Genomic DNA, 17,786 nt, shown 5'->3' with positions numbered 1-17,786 from the left:
TGTTCAGATGTTCGTGCATGATTATCATCTGAGTTTATTTTCTGAGACCACCCCCTCGTCAACATGTCGAGTCCCTCCTCAGCCCCCAACAAAAACTCCTAGCAGAGCTCCCGTCAGGGCGGTGCCCCTGGACCCCACCAAGGATCCTAGGCCGGCCCCTTTGACCCCATGCCGGACCTTGGACTACGCCTTTCGGATTGCCGCTAACGCTGAAATTATAGTACTATAAGCCACCCCAAAAAATTTCTCAGCCCCCCCTTAGCCTCCCCAACTAAAAATTCCTGGCGCCGCCGCTGGTTTCTTTCGACGGAAATGGAGACGTGGTGGTGTGCCTAAAGAAAGCCGAGTTGGTAGCTGAATTGACTAATGTCGGGAATGTGGCGAGCTTTATAGCGCTCAATTTGGATGGCGATGTATTAGCAATCTACCTCGAAATGCGGGAGGTCGATCAAAAGGACAGGGCAAAAATATATGCCAGGCTGAGATAAGCTTTCGCGCAGAGTATGTTCAGCGCATATGGTCAGTTATCCAAATTACAATGGGCCGGCGAGCAAGTTGACGTATTTGCTAATGACTTCCGGAGGCTAGCAGGACTAGCTTGATAGAAGGATGGGTGGCTAGAGCAGGCAATTAAGTTGGCATTTGTGAATGGGTTTCCTGACAACATACCTGCAGAATTACAGCAAATAACGGACACCAAAAAAGCAAGTATAGACACCTTGGTAGCACGTGCTAGAATTCTGACGAGGGCGGGAAGAAGCAGGCACCTGGTTAGAAATACAGCTGAGCAACTGGCTGTAGCTACAGCTGAACGACCAGCGGGCAACTTTGAACAGTATCGATGGCGGAGACGCTTGGCGGAAGAGAGAACCTCGCTGGTTTAGGAGTGACTCTAACAGATATGGGGAGGTGCCCATGATGATGAGATGTTTCAACTGTGGGCGGAGAATTAACTTTACAATGGATTGTGGAGAGATACCGGGGCAGACACTATATTACAAACGTGGTGAACCGGGGCACATTGCAAAAAAAATTGACCAGGGAAACTGATGCGGAGAGATTGTTGCGACGGCGGTTGACCCCATGATGTAGAAAAGGTTTTCCATTATATTATACCAATCGAGGAGAACCAAGTGGGAGGAAGATGAGCAATCGGACTAGTGGACACCGGCTGCTCTACTACGATTTAGAAGGGAAGATAAATGTCTAGTGACAGTCAATGGCAAGAAAGCGAGATGCGAAGGATCTCAGGAAGTCGAATTGGTGGTGGAGGGCATCCCGTTAAGACTGAGAGTATTTGTCCTCAGAGCGATTATGGATGAACTTGAAGTGGTGGTAGGAATGAATGCAATCAGACAGTCTTTGTATCTCGAAGTGTGTGTATTCACCTCGGATCTGCTGCAGTCTCTGTCGAGACAGCCAGACACCACCCTACGGCAGTGAGCTCAGAGCTCATTATTTGCCGATCTCTGGGTAGGTCTGAGACCACTCACACACCACACACCGGGACAGCAAGGTCACAACTCCTTGACTAACGTCCCGTACCTACTCACTGCTAGGTGAACAGGGGTTATACGTGAAAGGAGACAAACCCAATTTATCTCCGCCCGGCCGGGGAATCGAACCCCGGTTCTCTGGCTTGTGAGGCCAGTGCTTTACCAATCCGCCACCGAGCCGCACCGTGTGTGTGTGTGTGTGTGTGTGTGTGTGTGTGTGTGTGTGTGTGTGTGTGTGTGTGTGTGTGTGTGTGTGTGTGTGTGTGTGTGTGTGTGTGTGTGTGTGTGTGAGTATGTGCGTGATTCACCATGGTCTTGGATCACGTGTTGGACTCGTGATCGACAGCTATTTTCCTCCCGGAAGAGAGCTCAGAGCTCATATATGACCGATCTATGGTTAATGGTGTGACCTTACACACATACGCAAACACACACTCATACACACACACACACACACACAGTTTAGATCAAATGAGATATGAAGACGGGACATCACGAGCATAGCTCCCCTTCCCGTAAAATACAACTAGGTAAATACAACTAGGTAAATAAACACACACACACACACACACACGACTCGGTGGCGTAGTTGGTAGATCGCTGAACTGCCACAATAGTGGCCCGCAGTTCTTGGTTCGAATCCTGCCTAGGGCCGAAATTATTTCGGTACCGCTGCGCTTCGGGTCGTTACTCTGACTCTCGTGGGCGGGGAGTTGGGTGTGTGTGTGTGTGTGCAAGGTCATAGCATTACCCATAGATCGGACCTACGAGCTCTGAGTTCTCTTCCGGGAGGGAAATAGCTGTCGATCACGAGTCCAACACGTGATCCAAAGAACAAGTGATATACACACACGTCCGTTGGATGGACGGCGAAGATTGACGTCCTGAAGAAAAAGTGAAATTCTCGTGGATCTCAACGCAAAGGAAATACCTATTGTATTTACAGGGGGGGAGATTGCTCGTGGTGTAGTGGGAAAGTGAGGAAAAAGGAGAAGGGGAGGGATTACTGAGGGAAATGGAAGGAAATGAGGAAGGGGAAGACTTGGTCCAGGAGGCCAGGCGCCTCGTAAACAAGCGAGGGGCCGACCATGATGATTTTGGTGATGGCGGGATTAACAAAAATGTGAAGATTAGAAACATAGACAAGAGTAGTACAATGGAAGGTGAGGATAATAACTTCCAGGGATTTAATGAGGGGGGGGGGCGGATACCAACCTCCCCCGACTGGCAAATCTGGAGGAAAAACTTGAACAAATGACCGAACATTGGGAGATTAGGTTAGTTAGGATAACAAAGACTGCGCAAAGTGTTGAAAGATTGGAAGAACTAGAGAAGGCGAACAAAAGCTTAACTAATGAAATAGAAGAATTAAAAAGACAGTTAAAAGAAGTAAAAGAGGAGAATGAAGAATTAAAGAGGAATAGTAAGGACAACAAAGAGGCCATAGCAAAGGAAGCACAGGGTTGGAAAAAAATCCAAGAAAACAGTAAAGTTGCATTTACTGACATAATTAAACAGCAAATGAAAGAACAAACTGAAGACTCAGTTATTAAAGTGATGAGACAGAAGAGACTTAGTATATAAAAAGAAATGCATAATTATATTAGGAATGGAAGAGAAACATATCCCAGATAGAACCACAAGAATCAAGGAGGAAAATGAAAAAGTAAGTAGTTTACTAGAATTAGTTCAGGAAGATGAACCTGAAATCATGAAACAAATCGAAGAGAAGTTTAGGCTCGGAAAGTATAGTACAGATAAGACCAGACCAATTAAGAATAAACTCTTGTCACAAACGACGGCAGAGAATATCTTATCCAAAACAGGGAAACTAGCAGCAAGTGAACAATATAAAAGGGAATGGATAAAAAGGGAAATGAATAAAGAGGAAAGAGAGGAGGAAAAAATGAAAAGACATGAAGCTAAGGAAAAAAACGAGAACAGAACAGTCAGAAAAAGAGAAATTCTATTGGAGAGTAGTGAATATGAAAGTAAGGAAATACGACATACTAGAGAAAAACAAAAGGGAAACAGAGAATACAATGGAAGTAGCAGAAAACTAAGAGTGTCTTACACAAATATAGATGGATTAATAACAGGATTGAATGAGCTGAATGATTATCTGAAGGAAAAAGAACTGGACATAATGGGAATTGTAGAAACGAAATTAAAAGGTCCACTACCACCCAACAGTGTAGGACATGATGCATACAATTATTGGATTAGAAACAGAGAGACAAAGCAAGGGGGGGGAGTTATGTTCCTGACTAAGAAGGATATAAACGTGAGGTGTGTCACATATGGAAATAATACAGTAGAGATGGTTATGATCGAAGTGGAAGACAGAGATAAGAAGAGCAGAAAGTTTGTGATAGATTATGTGCTTCCGAAAACAGCCTCGTGGGAAGAGAGTGAACATAAAAGTATGTTAGAGGACACAAAGATAACATTAAATAAGATAATGGATGATGGCGGAAGAATAGTTATGATGGGCGACTTTAATTGCAAAGAAGTCTGCTGGGAATTATGACAGTAAAGGATGGAGACGGCTCATGGGGAAATGTTCTACTCGAGATGATTATTGACCATACAATGACACAGTGGATACAGGAGAACACTAGGTATAGAAATCAAGAAGAACCATCGAGACTAGACCTAATAATTACATCTGAACCTAGAATAGTGGTAAAGATTGAATATAAAACACCAATAAGTAAAAGTGACCACATATTGATTGAACTGGAACTAAATCAGGAAAAATACATGAAAAGAAATGAACAATATAGAAAAGGAAGAATGATGCATGAAAAAACAAACTTTGATAAAATAAGAGAATTCTTTCAAAAAGAAAAATGGGAAGGAATATACAAAGAAGAAACAACAGTGGAAGAGAAATGGAATATTTTGACAAAAAATTATAAAAAAGGAGTGGAAAAGTATGTCCCAAGACAAAAACAAGAAAAAGAATATGTAAAGTGCTGGTACAACAAAAGTTGTAGGGAGTTAAAAGACAAAAGAGATAAAGCTTGGACCAAATGAAAAAAAGACAAAAGGCATGAAAAATGGAAAATATACACTTGTTATAGAAATGAATATGTACAAGCGTGCAGAGAGGAAAAGAGAAAATATGAAAAAGATGTCATAGAAAAATGTAAAGATCAACCAAAACTGTTTTACAGATTTGTAAACAACAAACTGAAAAATAAACAAGATTTGGAGAAATTAAGACAAGGAGGAGTTGAATACACAGAGGAAATTGAAATGGCGGAAATTATGAACAACCGTTTTAAATTAGTGTTTACAAGGGAGAACATACAACCTGAAGAGATCGAATGGAAAGAGAAAGTCCCCCCTATGAAAGAAATAGAAGTAACAAGGAATGAAATATTGAAACACTTGAGTAATCTTGATGTCAGAAAATCACATGGATCAGATGAAATAGCAAACTGGATTTTGAAAGAATGCAGGAATGAACTGGCAGACATAATACATAGCATAATAAACAGTTCCTTGCAAGAAGGAAAAGTTCCAGAAGATTGGAAAAAAGCAAATATAGTACCTATATATAAAGGGGGAAATAAAGAAGACCCTAACAACTATAGACCAGTCTCTCTAACAAGTACAATAGCAAAAATTTGTGAAAGAATTGTCAAAAGTAGATTGGTAAAATATTTAGAAAAAAAAAAACAATGTGCTAAATCCAAGGCAATTTGGATTCAGACAAGGACGATCATGCGTCACCAATTTAATATGTTTCTATTCAAGGCTAATAGATATAATACAAGAAAGAGATGGATAGGCTGATTGTGCATTTCTAGACCTAAAAATAGATTTTGACAAAGTACCACATAAGAAGTTGCTTAAGAAATTAGAAAATGAAGGAGGAATACAGGGCAAACTGCTTAAATGGATGGAAGACTTTATGCAAGAAAGAAAAATGAGAGTAGTGAAAAGAGACAAACACTCATAATGGGATGAAGCAATAAGCGGTGTTCCACAAGGAACAGTTCTGGCTCCAATAATGTTTGCTATATATGTTAATGATATGGATGAAGAAATTGAAAGCTATATGAGCTTCTTTGCAGATGATGCAAAACTATTGAAAAAAGTGAACACGGAAGAAGATTGTGAGTCACTACAGAACGATCTAAATAAAGTACGGGAATGGAGTAGGAAGTGGGAGATGGAGCTCAACACTGAAAAGTGTAGTATAATGGAATTTGGAAAAAGCAAAAACAGAATAACAGGATCATATAAATTGAGAGAAGAAGGAATGAAAAAAAGGTAGAAAATGAGAAGGACCTGGAGTCATTGTTATGAATAATATGTCACCTGAGAAACATATAAATAAGATTTTTGGAGAAACTTATAATCTAATAGGAACAATCAAAGTGGCATTTACATACCTGGATGAAGAAATGGTGAAGAAAATTCTAATCACTCTAAAAGACCAAGATAGGAATATGCAGCAACGATATGGTCACCAAGTACAAAAAAATGTATAACAAAACTTGAAAGAATACAAAGAGCAATTACAAAATGGCACCAACACTCTCAAAACTATCATATGAAGAGAGACTAGCAAAAATTGAACTACAGACACTAGAGCAAAGAAGAGAGAGAGGAGATTTGATAGCTATTTACAGAATCATGAAAGGCATAGAAATTACTGATAGAGAGAATCTGATAAAATGGATGACAGAAATACAAGAGGACACGGAAAGAAAATCAAGAAAGACAGCTATAGAAGAGATATGAAAAAGAACAGCTTTCCTCACAGAGTAATAGACAGTTGGAACAAGTTAGATGAGAAAGTGGTGTGTGCAAAAACAATGCATGAATTTAAAAATAGTTTAGATAAAATGAGATATGAAGATGGGACACCACGAGCATAGCTCCCCTTCCTGTAAAATACAACTAGGTAAATACACACACACACACAAAACTCACCGCCCACGAGAGTTGGAGTAACGACTTGCAGCCCAGCGATACTGAAATTATTTCAGACCTAGGTGGGATTCGAGCATGGACCGTCGTAGTGGCAGCCAGGAACTCTACCACTGCGCCATCGAGAGAGAGAGAGAGAGAGAGAGAGAGAGAGAGAGAGAGAGAGAGAGAGAGAGAGAGTGTGTGTGTGTGTGTGTGTGTGTGTGTGTGTGTGTGTGTGTGTGTGTGTGTGTGTGTGTGTGTGTGTGTGTGTGTGTGTGTGTGTGTGTGTATTTACCGAGTTGTATTTACCTAGTTGTATTTTACAGGACAAGAGCTATGCTCGTAATGACCCATTTTCGTATCTCTTCGCATCCAGTTTATTCTTAAAATCTTGTATAGTTTTGACACACTGTATCTCCGTTTAGTTTGTTCCAGACATCAATCACTCTATGTGGGAAGCTTTTTTTTCCAAATCTATTTTGTGACTCCTTCTTTAGCGTCTTCTCGTGTCCTCTTGTTTCTTTTCTATCCCATTTTAATAAGTCGTCTCTATTAAGAATTTCCATCCCTTTCATAATTCTGTAAATGGTCAACAAATCACCTCTTTCTCTTCTCTTTTTAGTGCTGATAGATATAATTTCTCCAATATTTGTTCGTATGTCAAATTTGACAGTGTAGGTGCCATTTTTGTCGCTGCTCTTTGAATTATTTATAGTTTTTTTTTTTCCTTTAGATTGATATATATTTGTATGTGATTGATTTCACTTTTCCTCTTGATTTTTCATTAGTACAGTATATTCTTTTAGAAGTACGATACACCCACGCACTTAAAATATTTTTTAAACCTGTCGGCTAAAGTTGTGATCCATAACAGGATTAAATGGACAAAACCCTTCGAATCACAAAAAATATGTGGTCCCCTTCAATTTGTTCTAGTAATCTAATATAAATTTCCCCGTACCGAGCCAAGGGATCTTCTTAGTCAGTTTTACCTACTCTTTTAATGACCTGAACACTACTGTGAAGTCACCTCTTTTATTTTTTCTTTGTTTCAGTGACTGATTTTTGGGCCATAATGGAGTAATCTTTGAGTTCCTAACTTGATATTCTAAGTAAGAGAGTTGTGCATAACCGAACTCCCTTTTTACTAGCTTTGTGTTAAGGGTTGCCCTGTTCTTTTGGAAAATTCCTATAATTGGTGGTGTTACTAGCAGTTAGCCATTAGTAGGCCACTGCTAAATACAGTCATCATTTAAACACTTCCACATATCGCATTACTACGCCAACCTCTTCCATGCTACTCCTGCAAAATCATCCATCTCGTCTCTGCACCTTCTATCTGGTCTTCTTACATACTCCCCTTTTCGTTATGTCCATTCAGGAACACAATTTTTTTTCCAGCTCCCATCCTCCTTTTAGGCTAACTTCACCGCCCAGTTTCATTTCTATTCTTTTATTGCCTCTGCAATGTCTTTCACTCCAATCTGTTATTGAGCCAGCGTAACATTATTTAGAAAAACCTTAACCTCTGTCATACTTTCAATGAGATAAGTGATCATAAATTGGACCACGGGGCATTCCTAAGATCAAAAGTAAGGATATCAAACCAAACTAGTCCGACAGGAGTAGCAAAGGCTATCATTGCTTAGCTTTTAGATGTAACCATATAAAGAAGTAGTGAGGATAAACTTGCTCCTACTGTCGGGACCTACTGTGGTTTTGCTGCATAGCCTTTGACCCGAGTGGTGTGGCGGGAACCAGGCTAACACTTCATCCATGAGGGGCTAATATGAATTTGGACGGATGTGGGGCGGTTGTACCCTTATATGTCCCTCCCCCTCCTTCAAAAGGGGAAAGGACCCTTTAGTATGTAAGTGTTCTTGCAATATTACAGTATGATGTTTATGAGGCTTATTTGTAACACAGTAGAAATTCAACAATTAATGCGTCCTCTAATAGCAGATTGGGATAAATTAGGGTTATCGTCGAACTTTGGAGCCTGGTTATACTACTTATTGAATAATAGTTGATGACCAAAAAAAAAAAAAAAAAAAAAAAAAAAACGGTGAGGTAAAGAATGATTCTTTCACCGGGAGGTGCACAATAATTTTCAAATAAGTTATCAACACCTTTGGCACCGAAGGACTGCGATGGAAATGAACAAAATAGTAGGCCAGAATGAATTATAAAGGTGCGAAAAGAGTTCATTGAGATGGGCCATCACATCTGCGTTACCGAGGGGTACTAGGCAAGTCTGTGATAGTGACCGCATGAAATTTATGCATTCGGTAATCCCAGACGGAGATCTGAGTTGAGGGGGTTTACGCCATGAGGTGCTTAGGTGCAACTAAAGACTGCCAGGGGTGCTAGGAGGTGAAGCAAGTGGCAGTTGGAACGAAGCCTAAGGTGGATATTCATTCATTCATGGCGAGTTTGGTCTTGCAGGTCAGTTAGTCAGTCAGTCAGTCAGTCAATCAATGAGTCAGTCAGCCAGCCAGTCAGTCAGTCTCAGAAGACCTTCACAACAGTAACGTCTCCCATCAGCCGAAAATAATCGCCTCCTTTCTTGGTGTCAGCCATAATATGTAAAAAGATCAGTGGAGATAATATGAACCCATTTCGTGTATCGTAGGCCTTCTTCTTCTTCTTCTTCTTCTTCTTCTTCTTCTTCTTCTTCTTCTTCTTCTTTTTCTTCTTCGTCTTCCTCTTCTTTTTCTTCTTCTTCTTCTCTTCACAGTTTGAAAATGACTGCTGGGACACGCTTCCCATCGCCGGTTATCAGCAAATTCCAGTGGACAAATTACTTTAAAAACGCAATCAGGGTAAACTGATTTTGGACAGCGTTTATAGGATGAGATGAAAAAATAAGATGAGTCAAATCAATATGCGTGACCTTGTACAGTAGGATCAAATTACAAACTAGAAAATAAGATATTTCTATCTGGAATTGGTAAAGTAATTTTATACAAATGATAGATGAATGGTCAAGAAATTACTTTCTTGGATCCAAATATCTATTTTGGAGTCCCACAAGGACATCAGCAGCACATCAAATTATACAGGTACGAAGAACACATAATAATACTATCAGAATACTTCAGAACTAGAAAATGAACCCGTAGAATTTTACATACAACTAACTAGAACCAATTTACTTAGGAAATACATTCCAACATCAAATGCTACCCATGACGTTGATGAAGAACGAAGAACACATAATAATACTATCAGAATACTTCAGAACTAGAAAATGAACCTGTAGAATTTTACATACAACTAACTAGAACCAATTTACTTAGGAAATACATTCCAACATCAAATGCTACTCATGACGTTGTTGAAGGCTATGGCGACTACTCCACAAACAATCAGAAGAGCACCACTCCCGTGGAAGCTATTAGCTGGGTTGCACGCATCACTGTCGCAGAAACAAGTATTCGATTTTGTCGTCGCTGTACTTCGGTAATAACAGCTCTTCTCGTCTGTCGGGTACTCCTCCACTCGACTGCAGTCTCGCACTATCCGGGTCTCCTCGGGGTGAACTGTAGAAACCAGTAGACGAGAGTAGGAGAGAGGGCGGTGTGGGTCACCGAAGGTTCGGAAAAGAAGAAAACTTCGTTTAGTATAAGCAATAATCATTCTGATCTTTGGATTTATTTCAATAAGGAAAACTGCCTCTTGGGTAGCTGAAAAATTAAGTCCTTATGAATAGAATTATTAGAATGATTGAGTGTGTATGCTCTTACATATACATACACACACACAATCATATTTATATATATCATGACAAATAAGACTGAAGGTGGAAGAAGCAGATGAGGAGTAATGGGAGAATTTTAATACTTTAATAATAGAAGAATACACAAATAAAATAACAAGCTCTCCGAGGCGTCCCATGAGATGACCCATCTATGTATACAATCCCCTGTTATGTTTAAGTTGTTAGCTTTGTGATCAAGACCCTGCGGGTCGAAACGTTAAAGCATTAAAATTCTCCCATTACTCCTCGTCTGCTTCCTCCACCTTCATTCTTATACTTGTATGTATATATATATATATATATATATATATATATATATATATATATATATATATATTATATATATACATATATATATATATATATTATGAAGGTAGAAAAAGAAGTCACGGGTCTAGTTCCAAGGTTTCTGAGTTTATTCTTGACCAGTTTTGCTCTATGCTTTTTCCTCTGAAGAAGTATAGAGCGAAACCGGTCAGAAATAAACTCAGAAACTCGGAACTAGACCCGTGACTTCTTTTTCCACCTTCATCAACTTGTCACAATGTCCCAGCATATATATATATATATATATATATATATATATATATATATGTGTGTGTGTGTGTGTGTGTGTGTGTGTGTGTGTGTGTGTGTGTGTGTGTGTGTGTGTGTGTGTGTGTGTGTGTGCGTGTATGTGTGTGTGTGTGTATCTTCTTCAACCACAAATCACTTTTAATTCCATGCCATTGCAATCGAGACTGAGAGTCGCTCGAAGGAGCCATCTGTTGGAAATTGAAATTGCTAGTCTCTCTTCATATGATAGTTTTGAGAGTGTTGGTGCCAATTTTGTAATTGCTCTTTGTATTCTTTCAAGTTTTGTTATACTTTTTTTGTACTTGGTGACCATATCGTTGCTGCATATTCCAGTCTTGGTCTTATCAGAGTGACTGGGATTTTCTTCACCATTTCTTCATCCAGGTATGTAAATGCAACTTTGATTGTTCTTATTAAATTATAAGTTTCTCCAAAAATCTTACTTATATGTTTCTCAGGTGACATATTATTCATAACAATGACTCCCAGGTCCTTCTCATTTTCTATTTTTTTTTTTTTATTCCTTCTCCCAATTTATATGATCCTGTTATTCTGTTTTTGCTTTTTCCAAATTCCATTATACTACACTTTTCAGTGTTGAGCTCCATCTCCCACTTCCTACTCCATTCCCGTACTTTATTTAGATCGTTCTGTAGTGACTCACAATCTTCTTCCGTGTTCACTTTTTTCAATAGTTTTGCATCATCTGCAAAGAAGCTCATATAACTTTCAATTCCTTCATCTATATCATTAATAAATATAGCACACATTATTGGGGCCAGAACTGTTCCTTGTGGAACACCACTTATTACTTCATCCCATTATGAGTGTTTGTCTCTTATCACTACTCTCATTTTTCTTTCTTGCAAAAAGTCTTCCATCCATTTAAGCAGTTTGCCCTGTATTCCTCCTTCAGTTTCTAATTTCTTAAGCAACTTCTTATGTGGTACTTTGTCAAAATCTATTTTTAGGTCTAGAAATGCACAATCAGCCCATCCATCTCTTTCTTGCATTATATCTATTAGCCTTGAATAGAAACATATTAAATTGGTGACGCATGATCGTCCTTGTCTGAATCCATATTGCCTTGGATTTAGCAAGTTTTTTTTTTTCTTCTAAATATTTTACCAATCTACTTTTGACAATTCTTTCACAAATTTTTGCTATTGTACTTGTTAGAGAGACTGGTCTATAGTTGGTAGGGTCTTCTTTATTTCCCCCTTTATATATAGGTACTATATTGGTTTTTTTCCAATCTTCTGGAACTTTTCCTTCTTTCAAGGAACTGTTTATTATGCTATGTATTTTGTCTGCCAGTTCATTCCTGCATTCTTTCAAAATCCAGTTTGCTATTTCATCTGGTCCATGCGATTTTCTGACATCAAGATTACTCAAGTGTTTCAATATTTCATTCCTTGTTACTTCTATTTCTTTCATAGGGGGGACTTTCTCTTTCCATTCGATCTCTTCAGGTTGTATGTTCTCCCTTGTAAACACTAATTTAAAACGGTTGTTCATAATTTCCGCCATTTCAATTTCCTCTGTGTATTCAACTCCTCCTTGTCTTAATTTCTCCAAATCTTGTTTATTTTTCAGTTTGTTGTTTACAAATCTGTAAAACAGTTTTGGTTGATCTTTACATTTTTCTATGACATCTTTTTTATATTTTCTCTTTTCCTCTCTGCACGCTTGTACATATTCATTTCTATAACAAGTGTATATTTTCCATTTTTCATGCCTTTTGTCTTTTTTTCATTTGGTCCAAGCTTTATCTCTTTTGTCTTTTAACTCCCTACAGCTTTTGTTGTACCAGCATTTTACATATTCTTTTACTTGGTTTTGTCTTGGGACATACTTTTCCACTCCTTTTTTATAATTTTTTGTCAAAATATTCCATTTCTCTTCCACTGTTGTTTCTTCTTTGTATATTCCTTCCCATTTTTCTTTTTGAAAGAATTCTCTTATTTTATCAAAGTTTGTTTTTTCATGCATCATTCTTCCTTTTCTATATTCATTTTTTTTCATGTATTTTTCCTGATTTAGTTCCAGTTCAATCAATATGTGGTCACTTTTACTTATTGGTGTTTTATATTCAATCTTTACCACTATTCTAGGTTCAGATGTAATTATTAGGTCTAGTCTAGTCTTGATTTCTATACCTAGTGTTCTCCTGTATCCACTGTGTCATTGTATGGTCAATAATCATCTCGAGTAGAACATTTCCCCATGAGCCGTCTCCACCCTTTACTGTCATAATTCCCAGCAGACTTCTTTGCAATTAAAGTTGCCCATCATAACTATTCTTCCTCCATCTTCCATTATCTTATTTAATGTTATCTTTGTGTCCTCTAACATACTTTTATGTTCACTCTCTTCCCATGAGGCTGTTTTCGGAGGTACATAATCTATCACAAACTTTCTGCTCTTCTTATCTCTGTCTTCCACTTCGATCATAATCATCTCTACTGTATTATTTCCATATGTGACACACCTCACGTTTATATCCTTCTTAGTCAGGAACATGACTCCACCCCTTGCTTTGTCTCTCTGTTTTTAATCCAATAATTGTATGCATGATGTCCTACACTGTTGGGTGGTATTGGACCTTTTAATTTCGTTTCTACAATTCCCATTATGTCCAGTTCTTTTTCCTTCAGATAATCATTCAGCTCATTCAATCCTGTTATTAATCCATCTATATTTGTGTAAGACACTCTTAGTTTTCTGCCACTTCTAGTGTATTCTCTGTTTCCCTTTTGTTTTTCTCTAGTATGTCGTATTTCCTTACTTTCATATTCACTACTCTCCAATAGAATTTCTCTTTTTCTGACTCTGTTCTGCTCTCGTTTTTTTCCCCTTAGCTTCATGTCTTTTCATTTTTTCCTCCTCTCTTTCCTCTTTATTCATTTCCCTTTTTATCCATACCTTTCTATATTGTTCACTTGCTGCTAGTTTCCCTGTTTTGGATAAGATATTCTCTGCCGTCGTTTGTGACCTGAATTTAATCTTAATTGGTCTGGTCTTATCTGTACTAAACTTCTCTTCAATTTGTTTCATGATTTCAGGTTCATCTTCCTGAACTAATTCTAGTAAACTGCTTACTTTTTCATTTTCCTCCTTGATTCTTGTGGTTCAATCTGGGTTATGTTTCTCTTCCATTCCTAATATAATTATACATTTCTTTTTATCTGCTAAGTCTCTTACTATATTCTCCTTCTGTCTCATTACTTTAATAATTGAGTCTTCAGTTTGTTCTTTCATTTGCTGTTTAATTATGTCAGTAAATGCCACTTTACTGTTTTCTTGGATTTTTTCCAACCCTGTGCTTCCTTTGCTATGGCCTCTTTGTTGTTCTTATTATTCCTCTTTAATTCTTCATTCTCCTCTTTTACTTCTTTTAACTGTCTTTTTAATTCTTCAATTTCATTAGTTAAGTTTTTGTTCGCCTTCTCTAGTTCTTCCAATCTTTCAACATTTTGCTCAATCTTTGCAATACTACCGAACCTAATCTCCCAATGTTCAGTCATTTGTTCAAGTTTTTCCTCTAGTTTTGCCAGTCGGGGAGGTTGGTATCCACCCCCCCCCCTCATTAAATCCCTGGAAATGATTATCCTCACCTTCCATTGTACAGCTCTTATCTATGTTTCTAATCTTTACATTTTTGTTAATCCCGTCATCACCATCGGTCCTTCGTTTGTTTACGAGACGCCTGGCCTCTTGGACCAAGTCTTCCCCTTCCTCATTTCCTTCCATTTCCCTCAGTAATCCCTCCCCTTCTCCTTTTTCCTCACTTTCCCACTACACCACGAGCAATCCCCCTATAAATACAATAGGTACTTCCTTTGCGTTAAGATCCACGAGAATTTCACTTTTTCTTCAGAACGTCAATCTTCACCGTCCATCCAACGAACGTGTGTGTGTGTGTGTGTGTGTGTGTGTGTGTGTGTGTGTGTGTGTGTGTGTGTGTGTGTGTGTGTGTGTGTGTGTGTGTGTGTGTGTGTGTGTGTGTGTGTGTGTGTGTGTGTATTTAACTAGTTGTATTTACCTAGTTGTATTTTGCGGGAAGGGGAGCTATGCTCGTGTTGTCCCGCCATTGTATCTCTCAGTGTCTAATTTGCTTTTAAACTCGTGAATGGTTTTTGCGCATACTATTTCATTATCCAGTTTGTTCCAAGTGTTTAAAACTCTATGTGGAAAACTGTTTTTCTTCAGTTCTCTTCTATAGCTATGTTTTCTTAATTTTCTTCCATGTCCTCTTGTGTTTCTCTTGTCCCAGTTTAGTAGTTCTTCTCTGTCAAGTATCTCTGTGCCTTTCATGATTCTGTAGATGGTCAGTAGGTCTCCTCTCTCTCTTCTTTCCTCCAGTGTCGGTAGCTCCAGTTTAGCCAATCTCTCCTCGTATGATAGGTTTGCAAGTGCAGGTGCCATTTTTGTAGCTGCTCTTTGGATTCTTTCTATTTTCTTTATGTTCTTTTTGGTACTGGGGGACCACAATGTCGCCGCATACTCTAGTGTAGGCCTTATTAATGTAACCAGAATTTTTTTTATCATGTCTTCGTCCAGGTAAGCAAAAGCCACTTTTATTTATCTTAGCAAGTTGTAGGTCTCCCTGACAATTTTGTTTATCTGTGTATCATAGGACAAGTCGTTTGTGATAATAACTCCCAAGTCTTTTTCGGATCCTACTTTCTTTACTTCCTTGGTTCCAATTGTATATTTTCCTGATATTCTGTTTTTGCTTTTTCCAAACTCCATTATGCTACACTTCTTAGTATTAAAATCCACTTCCCATTTCTGACTCCAGTTCCATACCCTATTCAGATCTTCTTGCAGTGCTTCACAGTCCTTATCAGTTTCTACTTTCCTTAACAGTTTGGCGTCATCAGCAAAGAAGCTCATGTAACAGTTCACGCCCTCGTCCATTTCATTCATATAGATAGCAAACATTATTGGAGCCAGCACAGATCCTTGCGGTACTCCACTGATCACCTCTTTCCAATCTGAATATTTTTCTCTGAGTACTACTCTCATCTTTCTACCAGTCAGGAAGTCCTCCATCCATTTTAGTAGGTTCCTTGTATTCCTCCTATGTGTTCCAGTTTTTTTAGTAATTTTCTGTGTGGTACTTTGTCAAATGCTTTTTGCAAGTCTAGGAATCCACAATCAGCCCATCCGTTTCTTTCTTGCACTATGTCTATTAGTCTTGAGTAGAAGCATATCAAGTTTGTGGTGCATGATCTACCTTGTCTGAACCCTAATTGTCTTGGGTTTAATATGTTGTTATCTTCCAGGTGTCTTACCCATCTATTCTTGATGATTTTCTCACAAATTTTGGCTATAGTGCTTGTTAGTGATACTGGTCTATAGTTGGTGGGTTCTTCCTTGTTTCCTCCTTTATATATTGGTACAATGTTAGCATTTTTCCAGTCATTAGGTATCTTTCCTTCCTTGAGTGAGCTATTTATAATGATGTGTATTTTGTCCGTTAGCTCTTCTTTGCATTCTTTTAGAATCCAATTTGCAATTCCATCCGGGCCATGTGATTTTCTGACGTCCAATTTTGATAGATGTTCTGATATTTCTTTTTGTGATGTTGTAAATTCACTCATGTGGGGAGAATGTTTGTTATTATCTATGTCCCAATTTTGTATTTTCTCTCTGGTGAAGACAGATTTAAAGTGGTTGTTCATGATTTCGGCCATCTCTAATTCTTCTGTGTATTCTATATTTCCTTGGCGTAGTTTCACTAGTTCCTGTTTGGTTTTAAGTTTACCATTTACATACCGGTAGAATAGCTTGGGCTGATCTTTGCATTTATCTATAATATCCTTCTCATGGTTCCTTTTCTCCTCTCTTCTCACATTAACATACTCAATTCTATAGTTTATATAAATTTGCCATTTGCTTTGTTTTTTGTCTTTTCTCCACCTATTCCAAGCTTTGTCCCTTCTGTCTTTTGCCTCACTGCATCTTTTGTTGAACCAACATTTAATGTACTCTCTCTCGCTTTTGTCTTGGTACATGCCTGTTTACACCTTCATTGTAATTATCCAACAGTATGTTCCATTTCTCTTCCACTGTTGTCTCTTCCATATAGAATTTTTCCCAGTTTGCATTCTGGAAGAACGTCTTTAGTTTTGCAAAGTCTGTTTTGTTGTACATCAATCTTCCTTTCCTATGCTTTTCGTTCCTCTTCATCTCTATTTCTTTCTTTAGTACAGTTTCGATGAGTACATGGTCACTCTTTCCAATTGGTGTCTTGTAGTGGACTTTTTCCACTATTTCAGGTTCCGTTGTAAATATTAAATTTAGTTTTGATGGCTCTTCATTGTTTCTGTACCTTGTGTTTTCACTGACCCACTGGGTCATTGTGTACTCCATGGTCATGTCTAGCAGTACATTGCCCCACACGTCATCTCCTCGTACTGTCATGTTGTCCCAACAAATTTCTTTGCAATTGAAGTCTCCCATAATTACTATCTAATTATACTAAATAATTAGTATCTCATTTAGTGATTTTCTTGTATCTTCTAGCATTGTTGTGTGTTCGTTTTCTTTCCAAGCATTCGTTCTTGGGGGCACATAGGTCACCACAAACTTTCTACTTTTCATATTCTTGCCTTCGACTTTTATCATGATCAGTTCAACATTACCTTTGCCCTCTGCAATTTTTGTCACGTTTAGGTCTTTCTTGGCCAAGAACATGATTCCCCCTCCCTGTTTTTTGTCCCTGTTTCATATCCAGTAATTGTATAGCCCTTGTCCAATATCGATAGATGGTATTTCTCCCCTTAGTTTAGTCTCTACAATTCCCATTATGTCTGGTTTTTCTTCTAACAGATAATCATTGAGTTCGTTCAGACCTGAAACTAATCCGTCAATGTTAGTATAGGCCACTTTTAATTTTCTTCCTTCTCCATTATCTTTTCTGTCCTTGGTTTTTTCGTTTCGATGTGCCACTGTTTCAATCTCATGTCGATTACTCTCCAATGGAATTCTTTGCATTCTGTATCCGTTCTCAACAA

At 38.3% G+C, this 17,786-nt stretch overlaps 1 protein-coding gene across 1 annotated transcript in view; it reads right to left on the bottom strand.

The window, feature by feature from the left end:
• Nucleotides 1-9,352: 9,352 nt before the first annotated feature.
• Nucleotides 9,353-17,786, bottom strand: part of LOC143027747 (uncharacterized) — a 40,585-nt gene continuing 32,151 nt past the window's right edge. Inside the window, exon 3 of the mRNA XM_076189256.1 lies at nucleotides 9,353-9,967. Within this exon, the coding sequence (XP_076045371.1) occupies nucleotides 9,741-9,967 (227 nt within the window). The 3' untranslated portion in view covers nucleotides 9,353-9,740. The remainder of the gene's footprint in view (nucleotides 9,968-17,786) is intronic.

This window comes from Oratosquilla oratoria, chromosome 8 (genome assembly GCF_046742065.1).
Source record: "Oratosquilla oratoria isolate Oo_2021 chromosome 8, ASM4674206v1, whole genome shotgun sequence".
Classification (NCBI taxonomy): domain Eukaryota; kingdom Metazoa; phylum Arthropoda; class Malacostraca; order Stomatopoda; family Squillidae; genus Oratosquilla; species Oratosquilla oratoria.
This window is presented reverse-complemented; position numbering and strand designations above follow the sequence as displayed.